Here is a 20,003-nt window from a genome sequence, read left to right as displayed (position 1 = left end):
GGATAGACTGGGCGTCGCGAAGAAGGCGGACGCTGGGGGCGTCGGTCATGGCGAGTGGTGAGGAGCTGGCAACCGTGGTGCTCTCCTTGGCTGTGGGGGTGCGCTGTACTCAACAGCTGCTGCACTAACCATCGATTGCCAAGGGGTCGTAGAAGGCGGCGGCGCAGTCACAGCCTCACGTGGCACATATACCGAATGTTGGTCGTTTACAGAATGGTGATCAACTGCTAAATGCGTCTGTTCTCTATAGCGAAAAAGTTCTTCGCGAACAATCTCTCGTATCGTCGAGGACAGGTCTGGGCAGGTGCTCGTGTCGATGCTGGCAACCGTTGTAACATTTGTGAGCCGGCCGAACTTTGGAGCAATCCTGCGCATTTTCAGCTGTTCGAAAGTTCGGCAATGCCGAATCACGTCGGACAGTGAGCTCAGGTGCTCTTTTCCGATTAGAAAATTATATACATCTTCGGCGATGCCTTTCAGCAAATGCCCTACTTTGTCGTCTTCTGACATCTGATCATTGACCACCTTGCAGAGCTTCAGCACATCCTCTATATACGTGGTACATGTCTCACCCGGAAGCTGCGCGCGTTGAGACAATGTCTGCTCTGCCCGCTTCCTTTTGACACTCGAGTCGCCGAAACACGCTTTCAGCTCTGCAACAAAAACGTCCCACGTCGTCAGTGTGTCCTCGTGGTTTTCGTACCACACGAGCGCAGTATCCGTAAGGCAAAAGACCGCATTGCTGAGCTGAGCGGCGGCATCCCAGCCGTTGGACTTGCTGACTCGCTTGTACTGGACGAGCCACGCGTCGACATCCTCTCCCGATTTTCCTCCAAAGGTTGGCGGGACTCGGTAGTAGGGCACGGAACCCATTGGAGTTGGCCTTGAAGCGTTAGATGGCTGATCTTGGGCCATTACGATCGGCGCAGGCGGGAGTCCGGCAAGGCGGCGGCTGCGGCGTAGTCCAGGTAGTGAAGCTCCCGTCGTTGGGCTTGTCTTACCCAGCACCTCCACCAATCTGTTACGCACAAGGAGGACCAGGACGTATACGGCTGAAGGGGGCCGTTTAATTCGGTCGCGAAGAGAAGCGCCGGAGCGGCCAACAGGTTGATGATCGCAGTCTCGTCGTCTTCTTTCTTCCTCCAGCTCTTGGGGCAGTCAGCATGTTCACCCATCTTCGTTTTCTTCCAAGGCATGCGTAACAATATATACACACATACAGACGGACAAACAGATGCATGGATAGATGGATGGACGGACGCAAGGACACACAGACAGACAGAGAGACAGACGGACAGACAGACAGACGGACAGATGGACACACACACAAAGGGACAGACAGACAGACGGACAGACAGACAGACAAACGGACAGACAGACAGACAAACTGACAGACAGACAGACAAACGGACGGACGGATGGACGGATGGATGGATGGACGCTTCGCCCACTCTCATCATTCACTCTGTAGATATGCTGTGATTTTTCGTTACAGTATACTGTAACGAAAATGCCAATTTACCTACGCCTTCAAATTAGTGGGCATAATATTTCAATCATCTATCCCCATAAAGACGTGCTATGGTAGGAAAGAAAAGCATTGGAAGTATAGTCATCACTAACTGTTTGGTGTCGCAATAGCTCAGGCAAACGGTAGCTCCACGGCTATATGACGTTGCTCTGCTGTGAACGAGATCGCAGGTTTGATTGCAGCCGCCTTCTAATAAAGCAGAATACAAAAACACTCATGTACTAGGCATAGGGTGCTCACGGAGAAAATCCTCATCGAGGCGTTCAACAATAGACTGCAATAGCGTCTCTGAAAAACGCGATCGTGATTGTGACACCTGAGGTCATTAATTTAAGGCGTGTATAAATAAATTCTTTACGATCTACAGAGAAGAAATAAGCGTATTACAAATTTGCAATTTTTTTGAAGATAAACCTTCCTAGAACATCAAAAAATAGTTAAAAAATGATCTAATTCAAAAGGAGAAAGTACTGTAAGTGCGATCGGCAAACTAATGCACCCAGTGAAATCGTGTTAACAGTTGTGAAATGACTTCTCGAACTTGTTGCTGATCAAAAGCTCCCCTTTCTCAGCATAAAGAAACAAAAAAAACAAAGGAAGGAAGGAAGAAAGAAATAAAAAGAAAGAAAGAACACTTCACTCCTGTGGTTAAGGTGGCATCTTATACCGCAGGGTACCACTATGGTGTGAAGTGTGGCTTCTATGGTGTAGTTTCTGTGTATAGACCTTTGATTCAGTTTGTTGACGCTCTTACAGTCCCCAGCTAAATAAAGCTAACGAAGTCTGAGGCCCGGGCTCTCTCTTGGTGGCTGGTCGAGGCTTGGGAGCGAGTTGGAACACTCAAGGGGCAGGAATGTAGGGGAAGAAAGAGCGAACGGGAGGAACAGGCAACTGTCGCGCGTTCAGCCGATCGGTGCCTCGAGGCATCGTGACCGTCCTTTTTCCTTCGCGAATGGCGCTTCGGCGTTCAATGCTCTGTCGCGTACTGTTGCTCATTAAGAAGGCTGCTCCGCCGGCTTGGGAGAGCAGTGTCTAACTTGACACGTGTTACGCGTCTAACAAGAGCGTGCCGTGGAGGTGAGGCAAGGGAAGAATATATACTCGTGATGGAAGGGTTGTACCCAACAGGTGTGGAGAACACGGGTAAGTTGCGCTGACCCAAACAAGGCCAGCACCACCCAAACCACCAGAATGCACCGCTGCCACCACGAAATCTTTCCCCGACGTGAAATTCCTGGTTCCGACCGTACACCGCGGTATTGCGGGGATGTATACGAGCCACGAGCGGAGCGAACTGCCAAAAAGGAAGTGCGGGCGTGCAGGCATAGCATGCATAGAAGCACGTGCAGAGAGTTCGGATTGCGCTACTGGTGTGACATGCAAACAGTTCATACTGAAAAACCTCCTGTCATGGTAAACAATATATATATATATATATATATATATATATATATATATATATATATATATATATATATATATATATATATATATATATCATGCGCCCGCAACTTTTGAGCGCATGATTGACACCGTGCTGCGTGGCCTGGAATGGAAAACTTGCCTATGTTACCTCGATGACATTGTTGTCTTTTCATCGACGTTTTCTCAACATCTGCAACGCTTGGACGAGGTCCTGACTTGTCTTGCGGGCGCTGGTCTTCAAATTAACACCAAAAAGTGCCATTTCGCCAGCAGATCTATCAAGGTACTCGGTCATATTGTGAGCAAGGACGGAATTCGCCCAGACCCTGATAAAACTGCTGCAGTGCTTCGCTTCCCTCGCCCTGACAAACCAAAAGATTTGCGAAGTTTCCTTGGTCTCGCCTCTTACTTTCGGCGATTCATACAAAACTTTGCCTCCATAGCCGCACCACTTCATAAGCTACTTGCTTCCGGTATGCCCTTTCAGTGGTCTCAGGAATGTGAATCAGCTTTCGACAGGTTGAAGAGTGCCCTCACGACCGACCCTGTACTTGCTCATTTTCACGATGATGCACCGACCTTCCTGCACACAGACGCTAGCGGCCGCGGTTTAGGAGCCGTGCTCCTGCAACGCGACAACTCTTCGCGAGAGCGAGTCGTTGCATACGCCAGCCGCGTCCTCTCTGCAGCCGAGAGGAACTACACGATCACCGAGCAGGAGTGCCTCGCCATCGTTTGGTCAGTACAGAAATTTCGTCCATACCTGCATGGCCGCCATTTCACCATTGTGACCGACCACCATGCTTTATGTTGGCTTTCGACACTCAACAACTTGTCGGGACGCCTCGGACGCTGGATTCTACGCCTCCAAGAATATGATTTTGAGATCGTGTACAAGTGTGGCAGGAAGCATAGTGACGCCGATGCTCTTTCTCGCTGCCCACTACCAGCGACTCCACTCGGGGTTTCAGCCGTCAATTTGCACAACACGCCCTCGGACTCCACGTCTACGGCGGTTTCCTCTCTCGCCTCTATGGACCAGCTGCCTTCGGACGACTCGCACGATTTTCCTTCTCGACAGTTGGCTGACCCATACTGTAGACGTATTATAGACTACCTCACTGGCAGTTCCCGTCCACCTAATGCAAGGCTCCGTCGCCAGCTCTCGCAATTTAAGCTGGACAACTCGGTGCTGTACCGCAAAATTTACCATCCTGACGGTCAGCGCTGGGTTCCCGTTCTACCCCGATCGCTTCGGTCCGAAGTCCTCAGGGCACTTCATGACCATCCGACTGCTGGTCACCTTGGTTACCATAAAACCTACGATCGCCTTCGAAGTCGGTTTTATTGGCCAGGCATTACCACTAGCGTAGCTCGGTACGTCGGGTCCTGCACTACCTGCCAATGTAGAAAACTACCAACATCTGCTCCCGCCGGTAAACTACAGCCTCTTCCGTGCCCAGCCACACCATTCGAAGTTGTAGGCGTCGATCTTTATGGCCCCCTCCCAGTCAGTGCTGCTGGAAACCGGTGGATAGTAACAGCCATTGACCATTTGACGCGCTACGCCGAGACGGCATCCGTTACTACAGGTTCAGCTTCTGAGATTGCCGATTTCATCCTCCGAGCCATTATACTGCGTCATGGTGCTCCACGTGTGTTGCTCAGTGACCGTGGAAGGGCCTTCCTTTCACAACTAGTGAACGAACTTCTTCAGGCCTCCGGCACAACTCACAAGACTGCCTCTAGTTATCATCCCCAGACTAACGGCCTCACTGAGCGATTCCACCGCACTCTTGCAGACATGATCGCCGCCTATATTCAACCAGACCACAAAAACTGGGACGTTGTTCTCCCATTCGTCACTTTCGCCTACAATACGGCCATTCAGCGAACAACCGGCTACTCGCCATTTTACCTAGTTTATGGACGCTCCCCTACTACTTTCCTGGACGTCTCCTTCTTTACCTGCCAAGTGAATTCATCTCCATCCTCTTCAGAGGAATACGTTTCACGACTCGCACAGTGCCGCCAACGAGCTCGTATAAACACTGAAGCCCGCCAGGAAGACAGAAAGCTAGTTTATGATGAATCGCATCGTGATGTATTCTTCCAACCTGGAGACGAAGTGCTCCTTTTGACGCCTGTTCGCACACCTGGTTTGTGCGACAAATTTCAGCCTCGGTTTATTGGACCATACACAGTTCTTGAAGAGACTTCACCAGTGAATTATCGCGTGACGCCACTTGTAGCCCCAGCAGATCGCCGTTATCGAACTACAGAGGTCGTCCATGTCTCCCGTATGAAGCCCTTCATGCGACGTTCTTTGTCCCCTTGACTTGCCGCGGCCAGGCTGGCCGCTTTCACGGGGGGGGAATTGATGTGGGCATTTAGTATACGCATCCTCTTCACCGGTACATTATCATCATTATCATGTGTGGCTCATGCATCCCCATCGTTGTCGCGAAGCATCATCATCTTGGTCCGATCATCTCAGCTGTCGGCTGCCGGTTCTTCGGGCCTAATAAAGGTCTTCCAAACCAAGACTCCATAATATATATATTATAGATGTGAGGCATTAAGAGAAGTAAGGAAGGGAAGGGAATATAGCCTCGAGCATGTGCCCTAAGATGAGCGTAAAAAGGACGTGAATTGCGACGAGGCTGGTCTGGGTGCGCACAAAAGAACCGCTAGCAGTATGCCCCCCCCCCCCCCCACCAACTGTGACATCACATCTGCACTGAATCAATTACCTGTTTTGTCGTGGTAAAACACTGCGACTGGCAGAAACTAACAGACTCGCTTTCAGGTCAATTTTGGAAAATATATTTTGCATAATGCCGCCAATCGAACCTCCACTGATGTGCTTTCAGCCAGATACCCTATAGAAGGAAAAAGGAACAGGAGGGAAATACAATGCAGCGATGCTAACCAGTCTAGAGCGACTGGTATGCTACCCTAGACAGGGGACAAGGTTGAGGGTGTTTGAAAGATGGAGCTACAGAGAGGAGAGCACGCGCACGCAAGGTCATGAGGTTGAAAATGATACGAGGTTGTTATGATAAGATGGGCGTGAACAGGCCCTTCATGCACATACGCATCCCAAGAAACAAGTTTTATGATGTAACTCCTTCAACATCTTCCTTCATGATCCTGTATATTATTCACTTCTCATTTCTTAGTTTCTTCCGCGCATTCACACCAACCCATCGAGTTTTATAAAATGCATTTTCTCTGTTTCTCTCCAGACGTGCGCTCAATCTGCCATGCCAAAATTTTCTTGACAGTTGGGTCCCTTTGAAAAAACAAGAGGTGTCAGATAATAATAAACTGAATTTATACACCCCATTTACCTTTATCACGAGCTCCTAATGTGAGCGTCAGTCACACAAAAAAGGTGTTTTGCGCCATGTAAAAGCCTGGTGAAAGAAAGGTGTGTTTCTTCGGGCTTTGCTCGACTAGCTGACGTTTCTTCGAGCAATGTGTGAGTAAACACTTTCTCTCCAGTGTAACAAGGCTCTAGTAAAGCGTAGTCTGGCTGGTTCATCTGCTTGTTAGTTCAGAGTGTTAAAACGTCGTTCATGACTAGCTTTTGCACACTGCACATGCTCACGTTAAGCATTAGACGATCATTTTACGCGTGTGAAGCTCACACATCACCATGTCACTATAGCTCGCCACTGGACTGAGTCGAAGATTTCTTGACAAGTTAAACGTGCATGCTTTGTCAATGAAAGACGCTTAAAGAAATAATGACGGCTGATCTAATGATGCATATACCGACAGAACGAGTGCAATACTCTTACGTACACTCGGAGAAACGAAAGTTGCAGATTATGGTGAGCCAAGAAAATGGGTGCGGTAAAGATAGCGGCGTCGACTCCACGAAAGAAGACGCCCCTGTAACGTACTAGGAAAAAAACGAGCAGCAACGAGTGAATGGCAGCCATGTGAGCTGTATGGAAATGTTTATGTTACCCAACTTGTCGCCAGAAAGCTTCTGGAGCAATACTTGTTTTTCTGTCGCATGATGCAGCGAAAGGTCACGTATGCCCTTTTAAGCTTTCAGCTCGATTACTAAACTATAAAGCCCATAACCTGCACGACAAAGTCACATAAATAGGGTATAGAATGGCCACAGACAACGTCTAATTTGAAGCCGGCAAATATAACGCATTTCTACAGCTATAACTAAGGTATGGAAGTCACAAAGAATAAGGAAACTAAGAGCGGTTGTGCGGAGCAATTACTGCCATTTTCGCACCGCTACACAGCCTCTCCGTGTGGTCATGCGCACCCCGTGGCTCGAAATGAAACGCTTGGCTGGCGACAAACTGGGATTGCGAGCCCAGATTCGAACTGCCAGAACTGAAAGAAACAAACGAACTGAAGAGAGAGATATAAAAGAAAGAGTTGAAAGTACGAGGTGGGAAGAGAGGAGAGTGCAATTCGAACTGAGGGTCTTATGCGCCACCCGCTCTAATTCTCGCGCCGCTAGTTCGATTAAGGGTTTCGCGGGTCCAGTTGTCTGAACGCGTACCTGCTGACTCGGGCACGCACCTTTTCTCGAAGTTCTTCCTGCTGTGAAGCTCTCGCGTATGCGGCAGCGCTTACCTTGGCACCTCGCGTCACCGCTCTTTTTAAGCCCCCCTCCGCGAATGCCTACGGCTTCGATTTTCCCCGAAGAGCTGATATTTCTCTTTATTCGAACTCGCATCGCTAACTTGGCATTCCCATTGTTCGTCAAAGTCGTCGTCTCGAGCACATTTTCTGTAAGCATGCTGACGAGCCTGCTGTATACTGAGTATGGCTTACTAACCACTTTCATTCCCCTGCCGCCGAGCACGCTGATAAGTTTTCTGGTGTAACAAAAGCGACGTAGAAGCGCTTTCAAGATACCTCATCTCCAGTGAACGTCATGAAATCTCTCCTAATTACGCTTGTTTCTAATACTGTTTTTTTCTTGATAGACGACAGCGCGTCAGCACGAATTCTATAGCAACGCACCGTAGAAAAATCACGAATCGAGCTAACAGTAGCATTGATTTAAAAATAATTAAGAAAAGCGAACCAAAGCGGGTTTTTGTATATGGTGTTACGTCATAAATGCGTGTAAGAGTAAATGAAAAGGTGACGGGTTTTCTTCTGCGTTGCAGGGATCAGGTCTAAGCATCTCATTAACGTCATGCGAAGAGTGTTGTAACAATAGCTTCCTAATATGAGGATCAGTGTATAAGACTACACAGAGGTCGAATAGTATAAGTTACAGTTGGCAAAAATAGCTATAAAACAGTTATAAATAAAATGGAATGTGGAAACGAAATCTTGTGTGCTCTGAACAGTTAAACGCAGATTCGCAGGGTCTCCGATGTGTCCTAAATTACTGTAGACGAGGGATCTTCTACCAAAGCGATTGCCCTGAACGCCTGCTGCCTCACAGTGCATCGGTATTGAAAACCAGATGAGCTGCTCTTCACCTAACTTCAGTGCCTTGCTGTAAGTCCTGCTTCTCTCTGTCTTTCACTCTTTTTTCTCCTCTCTGCATTTATGGTAACGAACCCGGAATGAAGTATAAAGGTATACTTTCACTGTCGTTTCCATACATCCTATTTCAATCTTCGCGCTGGGTACGGAAAAATTTCGGTGTATAGCATGGCTCTTTTCAAAGCCGCATGACTCGCACATCAGGCATATCTGAGTAGGTCCATTCACCCACAGTTGAGTCGTACTTTTAGAGCAATCAGAAATAGGTTGCCACGGAAGCTGTTAGCTAAAAGAGGTTTGTAAAGTTCGCAAAAATACGGCGTCATACACGTAACATAGTAGGTCTGTCTCAACGGTTCCGAGCTCACGAAAGAGGGAGGGGAATACACCTTATCGTAAAGATATGCAGCTGTGTTGGAACGAACTGCAGGATTGCAGCAACTATTAACGCATGATCGGAACTACCTTAAAGGCAAAATGAAATCTCCGAGAGTGTAGGCGTGAATATTTCCAGCAGAGACGGCTAGATGGCTCTATGAGCTCCGTCCAAAAGAAAAGATGTTCGCCTGTCCGCGCAGTTATTAGGCCGCCCTGAAGGTTACCCTTAATAATTAGGAGTAAAATAGACGCGGCCTTCTGCATGCCCTTTGCTTAGGAAACTACGCAAGGGGAATTGGTATCTAGTTAGAGTATTTCTTGAAGCCAGGCACGTGTCGTGAGATCACGATTCTACGACGCACATCTTTTGCTGGTTATCTCGGATACGGCTCACTGTGTGCTTTCGGTAGACGACTAACAATATATGCCTTCTTTCTAAAAGCTGCTGGGACACAAATGTGACTTTTATCTCACGCAAGTTCGTAAACTATATTGTTTAGAAACGGGGGGAGACCGGCAAAGCGAATGTAGTAGAAATAATTTTCAGGTCGCTATACTGAAAGCAGAGACCGCAGTTTAACATATTGAGAAACTCACGCTACTTTGCACAAGAGTGCGATCCACCACAGAGCACTCGACGTATTACTTTCAAGAGTCCCAAGTTTTTCGTGAACAGACAGAGGCAGCTGCAGAACCTCCCGTTACCGTTTCTTAAAAATGGCTTCAAGTGAAACCGATTACTTCGGCATAGCTTCTATGCAGCGCTGAGAACTTCTTTCTTTGCGCGTAACCGGAAACGTCGTGAAAGTATCGGAGGATGCATCAGCGTTCCTGTTGGTAACACCCTTGTTGTCTTTTTTCCCTAAAGAAGTTCAGATGAAGTGAGATCCTCTCGTTCTCACACTTTTAAACTATGCGCAAAAGAGTCTTCAATATGGAGCTTTCTCGTGAAGCACCTTTAGAGTACAAGTGCCGAAATTTTCCGTTAGAAATACAGACGTATTAGAACGTAGGCCGACACGTGCGCCACTTGAAAACACAGAGGCCTTCTTTAGATATAGTGTAAAGCTTTTGCCAAAGGCAGTCCTTCGAGGAAGCTTGCACATGTGTCATACTTGTGATCGTGTGCATCCCAGATTAGTTTTTTGCCCTAAAGAGCAATTGAAATTGGCGCCTCATTGAGTTCCGTGAGCAGTGCACTACGTGAAATTAAATAAAGAAGATGCTGACGCGATGGTCGCTTGCATATGTGTAAGTTGTCTTTTTAATTCAGCAACTGCGTAAACATTGGCTCGCATAATGTATATGAATGAAATATAAATTTGTATAAGATACATCTTGAGTGCACTTTCATAGAAGTGGACAAGGAAACGTAAATCTCAGGACAACAGAAGCAACGAAGCATTGATGATTTACTATACTACTGGCATGTGGCAGCGTGGGCCACTTACGCCTTTTGCTTGTCAGACACTCGATAATGAAACTGTTGAACAGTCGGTGTAAGAGATTTACGCATGGGTGCGTCGCGCCCTGGAAATAATATATTATGAGTATTTTTCTACTCTCCTCTAGAGACTGCTGCGTGCGTGCCTAAGCACTCTGGGAGCGTTTTAGAACGGCGCGTTTACACATCGCATGTTGCTCCACTTCTCATTGGAGCAGATTCAACATGCTCGTACATGCTCGTATGGCATACGTATGGCATACGAGCATGCCCATACATGCTCGTATGCCACTGATGTCGCGCGCCCGCAACCACTCTCGCGAACGACGATCTCTTGAAGCTCGAGCGCGGTGTTCGCTCGTAATGGTTGCTCTCAGGAGACCCCCACCGCTAGATTTGTCTCTTCGGAGCGCTGTGTAAACACGTCGATGAGTACGAAGCGAGTCTCAAGTGCCTGTCTGTTGGGAACATTTGAGCAGGTACTCCTGGGTCGCTTTTCAGAAGACGTTGGATGTGGCGCCTGCATCATGTGAGCTCCTCTGACAGCGTTCCGTTTAGAACTAGCAACACTTTAATGGAGCTATAGTGCCATAGTGCAGAGACAGGCAAAGCCACGGGCTGTGCTTCTTTCCCCATAAGTGCCTTCGGTAACGTTAGTTCTTACTGAGAGAGTGGCAGACGCAAGAGATGTAAACCGAACGGTCCTTTTGAGGGAAACATGCACAGCAGTCAGAGCTCCTGCAACTACAGCGAAGAGACATGCTGAAGTAAAAAAAAAAACTAATAGAGTAACTTATGAGGATAACACTTGGCTCACATATAAAAATAAGCCACCAATTCGTAAGAATAGATGTGAGGTTGTGCTGTTTATTCGCACTGACGCGGCCACCACGCCAAGCTCTCAGGATACCAACATTTCACCGAGTAACGAGGAATTTTTAGGTTTGTGGTACTGATGCCATAAATTTGGAACACACACACCAGAAAATCATAAACATGATCGCACCTTGCATATCTTCAGAAGATCTAAATTGATTTTTTTTGCACTATGAAAAACCAATGGAACATCGAAGCGAAACGCCAGGGTCGATCGGGAAGGTCACGAGCTGCATTTGAAAAACCAAATGCCAAAGAGATTCACGTCAACATGCCAGAAGTCTATGCCGACATTAATGTTATTGCTTAAGAGACTCTTTTTAAACGGTGCATGGGATTTCAGTGTGATCGAAGAAACAAAGAACTGAGTGACTGACCGTCGTTAGATTGTGAACCACAAATTGATGAAAATTGATGAGCATGTGAGCGGTGGATAAATGTTTCAAAAGTTGTCACAGCGCTAACCAAAATGCATAAATGGAATGTTTTTTGTCACAAGCAACACTACAAGTACACGGCAAAAAGCTTAATCACCACACATGAAAAACCTGCCGTGACTGGTTAGGTAAAATCATTTGCATGTGGACAGCGGAGCCAAAAGGCAGCTGACATAGCCATCTCCGACACTTGCCGTCTTCGACGATCTCTCGCGTATTTTTATATGCACTCATAGGTACACAACAGTGCACTCTTTTAAGAAACTTTTGCATGAATTCAGCCTTCTATAGACGCGACAGGTTTTCATTAGATGTAATTGGGAAATTTTCAGTGCACGGATCTTCTTGTAGTGTTGATTTTGACAATAAAAATTCAGTTGAAAGTTAGCACCAGTCCTGTTGTTTTTTCCTCGTCCGTGTATAACAGTGCTATTACATCTTTTGGTGCAATAACAGACTAGCACAAAAAGCCACGCGAATATATGTTGATCGCACAGTGTAGTAAGTAAACGTGTGGGTGGGCTTAGATTGAAGACTTAGCAATCCGATTATTATTTATTGATTATTTCATAGTTTTTCGCAAAATGGCCACCAATTCAGTGTCAGCAAGACAGTATGAATCAACTAGCTGTAACAACAAGCGTTCCTGCGTGGATACGACCACTTGATTTCTGATTCACCGAATAAAAGCAACTTTGTACCAACAACCCTCAAAGAGTGCGTAATTCCCGTTTGCCCAGTGAGGTTGCTCTCGCTAATTTTGATGTGTTTGTTGCTGGAGCAAAACAACACTTTTCATGAGCTTCTGTTTCATACGTAATAGTTGACCATGATACAACTGCATGGTGAACAACTTCTGATCAGACAGGCCGCGAGTTCCCGTCTGATCAGAAGAGCTGCAGAGTGCGCGTGATCGTCAGCCAATAAAAAACAATTCTTATTAGCGAAAATGTTAGTAAGATTGGCACGCAGCCCGACGTTTTTTTTTCCTTTCAGACAACGGGTACACGCTGTGCTTTAACGGCTAGTGATCTTTCGACCACAGGTACATCGACTTGTTGTCGGAGATGTGACTGCTGCAAACCTTTCTTTTTTTACTCGATTTGGGATAAAATAAAAAAGATAAATGGAAAGCGTGGACACCACGGCTTGCTCAAAGTGCCATCACTAGTTCGTTGTCGTCTTACTCACTCTCTCGGCACAAGGGCACAGCCTCGTGCGTCCAATTTCCAAACTGGCAAACGGTGACGTTGGGCCCCACCAGTTGGTATCCGTCGGTGCAGCGGAACAGTGCCCGCATGCCATGGTCCGTCTTGGGTGCGATCACGAATCCATGCGCAGGCCGCTCCGGAAGGCTCTTGCATCGAGCTGTTCGCATGTTAACAGCCGCCAAGTGGAGGAAAAAAAAACGCCACACAAACATGGTCAGACCCGTTTCAGCATAAATTGGTTCCGTCACATTACGCCGAGAAGTTTGAATTGAGACACGAACGCTATAGAACGAGCGAATAATATTTTGCCTGCATTTTCTCACTTTTTTTTTCGTCCACTCGCTTGCTGTTTTGTTGTTTGCGAAGAGAAGCTTTCTTGCTGGAGTCGCGCGTATTCACACTGTTGTCGGTGGTTAATATGCAGTGGAGGAATGGGGAGAGGCGAATGTAAAATAGGGATTGAGATTAAGCTCACGTGAGGTAATTGAAAAAAATAAAAATGTGCATGACGTATAACCCTGGCAGATCTTACAGCTATGCTTGGCTGGTGGCGGAAATAACGCATCCCACTGTGAATGTTGCGTAAGGTATTGCTATTATACGATAGACGACAAATGCACAGCTATACGATAGACAACAAATGAGGGATGAACGTTGACGGGCAGTCAGTAACAAGCACAACAGCGCCTGCTGCGCCGGAATGTGAAGTGCAGCCATGCAGCAGCCGCATAAAATGAGAACGCTCCAACTAGACGAATATAAGTACAGCATGACACGAAACAATACAAATTTTGCTTATTTTGACAGTATCAGGTCAGGATTGGCTTAGAGATATTAACTTGAATGCCCAAAAGCCTTTGAAGTCACGAGTGTATTGTACCAATGGTGATGATGTGTGCCGATTGATGATGGAAGGCCCTGGAGTGGCCAAACAGTATCAAGAGGTAAGCATATGTTTTCCAAGCAACAATGCATTTCTAAGGACGTACACGTGTAATATGGCTGTATAGTGGCCCAGAAGATTTGCTGCAGAATGTGTAAGACCTATAAACTATAAAAAAAGATATGATGATAAAATATGCATAAACCTAAACCATTTGAAATGATATGAGGCTCCTAATATAATGTTGTCTCAACTTAACTACAACGCAGAAAGCACACTTTAAATGCGTAATCAGCAACCTTTCAATATAGCTAAAATGATTTATTTCTGATACCATTTCAAACTTTAAAATTGTAGATAAAGACGTACCTGAAGGAAGAATATTTCCATTTTCCATTATTCATAAATGTTGAGTGCCTTTTTTTCTCGACATTTAACAAAACTTTCGCACGCCATTTTAAGCATATAGCCCAATTCTGTTAACTGAACTAGATTACCTGAAGAGATGCAAATTACGCACTGTAAATCAGAACAAATAATTGACTCACTAATAATATTGTATCATAAACTTCTAAACTAATAATTTGTTGCACACCTTATAATATATAAACCTAAACCCAAATATTTCGAGGCACATCCACCTTGAATGTTCACCTTTCGAAGTCAGTACAACTTTTTCTGCAAGCTCTGTCAAACTGCGAAAACTAGCCACAACAGAAAAAAGAAGCCACCTTTTTACGCATTCGGTCAACCGTTATTGAACCTACAAAAAACGTGGATCTTGACAATGACATAATTAGTACTGGTAACGAGACTAAAGTTTTTGGTGTTACTTTTACGGAAACATTGTCATGGAATAAGCACGCAGTACAAGACGTGTGTAACACGTTAAATTACGTTACTACAGTAATTTACAAAAACCATCAAATATTAATACAAAAACCTAAACCTTTGATATTCAATGGCTCATTTTCGTCAACATTAAATTATTGTTACTTTTTATGGGGTAATACAACTTCTGACAATTTGAAAACAAAAAGAAAACTTAGTATATGCCAAAAGCGACTGGTTTGAGTAATAGCCAACGTTTCCAGTGTTTTCTATGCTACTCATACTGCCTCTTATTTTGAAACATTTGATATGCTTAATGTTAAATTCATGTACACCTTTCGTCTTTCCCATACATGTCATCTCACTATACAGACTAAGAACATAGACTTCATCAGTTCGTTTCGCCTAGCAAGACGTCTTGGTTCCAGCCATTACGCCGAACAATGGAAATCAATCTGTATAAATCCAACTAGCCGCACTCATAGATAAGTACGCTAAATATGGCATAGCCGCTCAGATGGCTTCAACACGCATCTCTCGCCCAATCTTCTCGGAGGAAAATGGGACTTTGTTTCACAGTAACATCTAATAGTGATCATCAGTTGCAGTATGCTCTGTATGCCTAATATGTTCCCACATGGCGTTTTTTCTTTTCATTTTTAAAGTCTCCAGTTGACTTGCTCATATGCATTGAAAATAACTTTCTCACCTATAGCGCTTACCATCTTGGTTCGCATAATCCGAGGCTCCTATATTTCACGAGCTAAAGACAACTGCTCGTTGCTTGGATAACTCATCTAAACTTACTCGTAGATTTCATTCGAAGGAATTTCACTTTCATGTCACTTACCTATGATCGTAGTGCTTTTTTGCTCTCTTGTTGTACTTTCCTTTGCCTTTGCAATTTTTGTTTGCCTAACTGATCTTGTATAGGTTACATTACTTCTAATTATGACGCTTTTTTCTTTCCTTTCCCGCCAATTTTTCTTTCTAAGTCAAATCAATGTGTTAGTACGTATACTAATTCATAAAAAGGCTGACTGATGTTTTTATAGTTCCTGCCATATTTTGCGTCTTCATAAAATAGTGCATTTAATTCAAATGTGTTCTATTATCCACAATCATTTCATGTACTTGGCTTATTTTTGCTGCTGGATATTGTAGGGTGCCGGAGCTCTGTCAAGCCGCAGTATTGTGGCTTTTTTTTCGTTACTTCAATATTTATCAATAAGAAATAAAAGGTGATTGATTAATTTCTTGATGCAAGCTTGCATAAATAATGCACTGTTGTTTCAGTTACTTCTTAATAACCAAGCAACCTTCTAATTGTTGATACATTGAAACTAAAAAAAACTACTGGAGCGCAAATACATTTTGTTGCAACTTGTCGGAACTCAGATACAGATGAAATTCGAAATTCATGGCTATTTCATAAGGTTTCATGAATTAACGGGGCAACCCATGACACACCATGTGTCTTAAGGTAGTTAATTAACAGGTTCATTGGTGATATCTTGTCGATCAGTTTATATTCAATTTAATCTTTTGTGCTAAGAGTATTCATCCCCGAGAGTATCCGGCGCAAAAAGAAAGTATAACTCAACCACATGATACTGGTAATTTTTTCCTAAAGTTTGTTCACAATCCAAGAACAGTGAATATATTAATGACATTGTTTTGAATTTAACATACTCTGAGTGTTTATTGTATACGCAGATGGTGCAATTGCGGCCGCAAGTTACTGGTCAATCGACAATAACTATTAAATCTGCTGACTAATTATTTCACGATTGACGTATATACAAGGCTGTTAGTTGTCTTTTCCTCCAGTTGGAATCCTCTTTCATCAACTTTTTTCGCGGGCCATTAGCTGTCGCCGCCTCTAGAAATGTGTAGTACCAAGCATATTTTCGAAAGTTGTTCCGGATATTATATATGTTGGAATGTGTCTATCACATTTCTGATATAAAACATGATAATTCACAATATCAATCATACAAGCCGTTGTCCTGGAACAATATTTTAAAGTACACTAGGCTATTTTATATAACGATGGTTTTGCTTGGCCTTATTACTCTGTCGGTGGCTTTGTTACGCCGTCGCTGTCGGTGGTTTATATATTACACCAACTCCGAGGTATTTGTCTTCTAGCCAAGAAGTGCGCAGGAAAAGAGAAAGCCTATTAAAAAAGACACGAACGGTTACGAATGACAAGTGTTCTCGTCCGCAATATTTTGTGTGCGACTTCTATTGAATTTTATTGATGGTGCCTTACATGCCAGTGTGTGTCTGTGCACCTTGTAAAAATTAATGAGCGGAATTTGTACTCTTACGAACACTGAGACGCAAAAAAATATTTTCAGAAAGGCAACACACAGGCTAGCTTTAACGTTTTGTGTCTACGTCTTCATTTTTATTGATAAATAAAGATGAATGGTGCAGACATCATGCAATCAATATAAACTATTTCAAGTTCACCCTAACCCTGTAGTCAAGTTGTGGGCATTTTGCAGTTGAAAAATGCATTTCGGTTGTGCCTGGGATTGTTAGATTGAAGCAATCGCATAAATAACATGCAAAACCAACAGGAAACGTGCAGCAGTACGTCTATTTCGCCCATTTATCACCTGTAATATTTTATTTCCTGCTTTGAGGACGCAGCGCAAAATATTGACGATGGGGAAGGTTCCCGAGATATGTACAAGGATGGAGACCAGAGCAAGAAAAGGTAGGCAGCAGCGCAATCAGTATAGAAGCGGCTGCTGCAGCTGAATATGATAAGCTGCACTAATGACATATATGAAAGCCGTGCCGACCAACTCGCACCCATGGAAATTAATATCGCGGCGCGAAAAAGCTCTGTAGTGAACCGTGGTGCAGTTCTCCTTTAGTACAGTGGCAACAAGCTTGCGTGTGTCGTTGGTAACTCACCTGGGGCGCAGATTGGCAGATGTGTCCACGATCCGTTGTTGCATCGGGGGGGGGGGGGCGTAGAATTATAGGCCAGCTCGTAGTGGTCGTGGCAGCTGACGCTGAGCCGGCGCCCATGCTCCAGCCGGGACTCGGGTGTTGATAGATTCACGTATGCGTGCTCCAGCGTCGGAATCTTGCACGGCGCTGTATAGACAACATGTGCGTCACGTGTCAGGGACCGGATTCGTGAAGCACCTTGATTGAAATGGTGATTTTCATTTGGCCTACATTACTGACGGATTTTCTATCGTGATTGGCCTGAAGGTCGTGGTTCCACCCATATTTCTTGGGGCCCCTGTGTGCGGGCACATTTTGTAAACATCCAAGGGAGACAATATGTCAGGCGCCTCAAGTATGCTTTTGACCTTTTTACAGGAACCTCAGTGCTACTTTGCTGGTACAGAGAAGGTGATAACGTCACAAGCTGTAACAGCAAGCTTTGATGACCAACTTATTCACTGAAAGCACAGTTCCTTGAGGGTTTCTTAGCTCTTCAGTTCCCGCCGCGGTTTTATAGTAGGTAAGGCACTCGGATGCCGACCCGCAGGTCGCGGGATCAAATCCCGGCTGCGGTGGCTGCATTTTTGATTGAGGCGAGAATGCTGTAGGCCCGTGTGCTCAGATTTGGGTGCACGCTAAGGAACCCCAGGTGGTCGAAATTTCCAGAGCTCTCCCAACGGCCACTCTCATAATCAAATGATGGTTTTGGAACGTTAAACACCGCATATTATTATCAATATCTAGGAGTACAACATTTTATTTTGAGAGCTCTGGATAGCGGTATATGTTATTAGACGCGGTCGTGGAAACACACAATTCACGTTTTTTTAACTTTTGAAAGGTTAAATGCAACTTTATGTAACGATGAAGTGTAGGCTTCCACTTGATCTTTATGGTCGAGTGGAAGCTTAGACTTTAAGTGCCTTACAGGATATATAGAAAAATAGTGTTTATCGAATCATTTTACTCAGGATAAAGAATAAAGTTCCTGTATTCCTAAAAAAATCTTATGCGTCAACAGGTTCTGAGACCAAATTTCAACAACACCTTGTGATAGACATATATAGTTATAGAAGGTGGCTAGCGAACGGAAAATATCAAGTAAGAATAAAAACAAATTATGCTTCTTTAGACGAATAGGTTTGCTATAAATTAAAAATCCTGGGGCCAAATTTCAAATTTCTATTTTAAGACCATTATTTTTGTTGCTCTTTTTTTCGTACTTTATCAATAGCTCGCACGAATTCAGGCCTAAGCTATACCTGTGATTTCACACAATACAAGACTGATGACACGCGAGTAATGGGAATCGAATATCGAACAGGGAGGTACAATGCGCCGAAACTGCACGGTTGGTTGAAAGGTATTCTAAGTGAAGGAGAGGAAAGTGCTTTTAAACACTGCTTTTCTTTAACATAAGTGCAAGATACGACCTAGAAGCACTTTAGGATTTCCCACTCCATAAAATTTCGATGTGCGGGAAAAACAGTAGAACCTGCGTTCTCAACAGCGAAATGCTACAGTGGCGTAAATTACGGGGGCGGGATCAAGGGGGTACTGCCCCCTCGTGCTCAAGAAAGGGGGCGGGCACCTCTTTCAAGTGGCCCGCCTCAAAATTTCACTTTTAAACATCAAATATTTTAATAACTTGACTGTTGAGCATACTGCATCCAACATTTTCAGTGCCTTTATTTTTTGTAGTCTGTACCGGTGCTCGATACCCCTCAGTTCTATGAGACCTAACGGCCAATTGATCGGCATCACAAGAGAATAGAACAACGCAATTACGTGAGCTGGGAACCTATGTTTGCTTTTGTCAAGCTAATTTCAAGACATGGTTTTCATTTCTTGTATAAGTGAAAATAAACCCTACAACACCGTCAAAACAAAATGGTCGCCCTGCAAGATGTGTGTCCCCCCTTGTGATCTTTCTGGATTTAGGCGACTGGTTTTGACCATCATCTGAAAATGAAATACATGAGGTTGTAAAGAGCGTATACAAAAAAGGATTCCTAAGCGTCCTAATAAAAACGAAAGAAAGAGTTGTACGCGCGGCAGCTGATTGCCTTCATTCGAAACACTGAATTGACGGCTGCTTCTAAAAACGCTCGCAATAGTTATAACGTAAGAGATGCTCAGGCAGACCACTCGCCGGCCGTGCCATAATAATACTGGGGATCACGGAAAAACTGTGTTTTGGATGAGTGGGTGGCCAGTCATTTAGCCATTAGTGACTAGCCATCCAGCCAATTTTTGCGAGGCTAACAGTGACTATGCCACATCACTACCGTCCAAAACAAGTAATGAAATTTTGAAATTTTCTTTACAAAGCTTTAAATGAAATGTACTGGCCAAAATAAATGAAGTAACTATACACCACGAAGACATGCAATGGTTGTTTTCACGTCCTTTATCATGATTCATTTTTTTTAAACATGACTCACTTGAAGCCGCGTCCATGCACTTACAAGAGTTGGTCGCCTAGAACAAGGGATAACAGAACAACACAAAGATAACGGTTGACATAACG

The 20,003-nt window shown here is 44.6% G+C and overlaps 1 protein-coding gene across 1 annotated transcript in view; it reads right to left on the bottom strand.

Moving 5' to 3' along the window:
• Positions 1-20,003, bottom strand: part of LOC142775200 (sushi, von Willebrand factor type A, EGF and pentraxin domain-containing protein 1-like) — a 258,013-nt gene that overhangs the window by 155,947 nt on the left and 82,063 nt on the right. The window contains exons 6-7 of the mRNA XM_075876543.1: positions 17,432-17,617; positions 12,767-12,943 (exon numbers count right to left, since the gene is read on the bottom strand). Of these exons, the coding sequence (XP_075732658.1) occupies positions 12,767-12,943; positions 17,432-17,617 (363 nt within the window). The remainder of the gene's footprint in view (positions 1-12,766; positions 12,944-17,431; positions 17,618-20,003) is intronic.

This window comes from Rhipicephalus microplus, chromosome X (genome assembly GCF_043290135.1).
Source record: "Rhipicephalus microplus isolate Deutch F79 chromosome X, USDA_Rmic, whole genome shotgun sequence".
Lineage (NCBI taxonomy): Eukaryota > Metazoa > Arthropoda > Arachnida > Ixodida > Ixodidae > Rhipicephalus > Rhipicephalus microplus.
The sequence above is the reverse complement of the archived record's forward strand: the minus strand, read 5'-3'. Positions and strand labels throughout refer to the sequence as shown.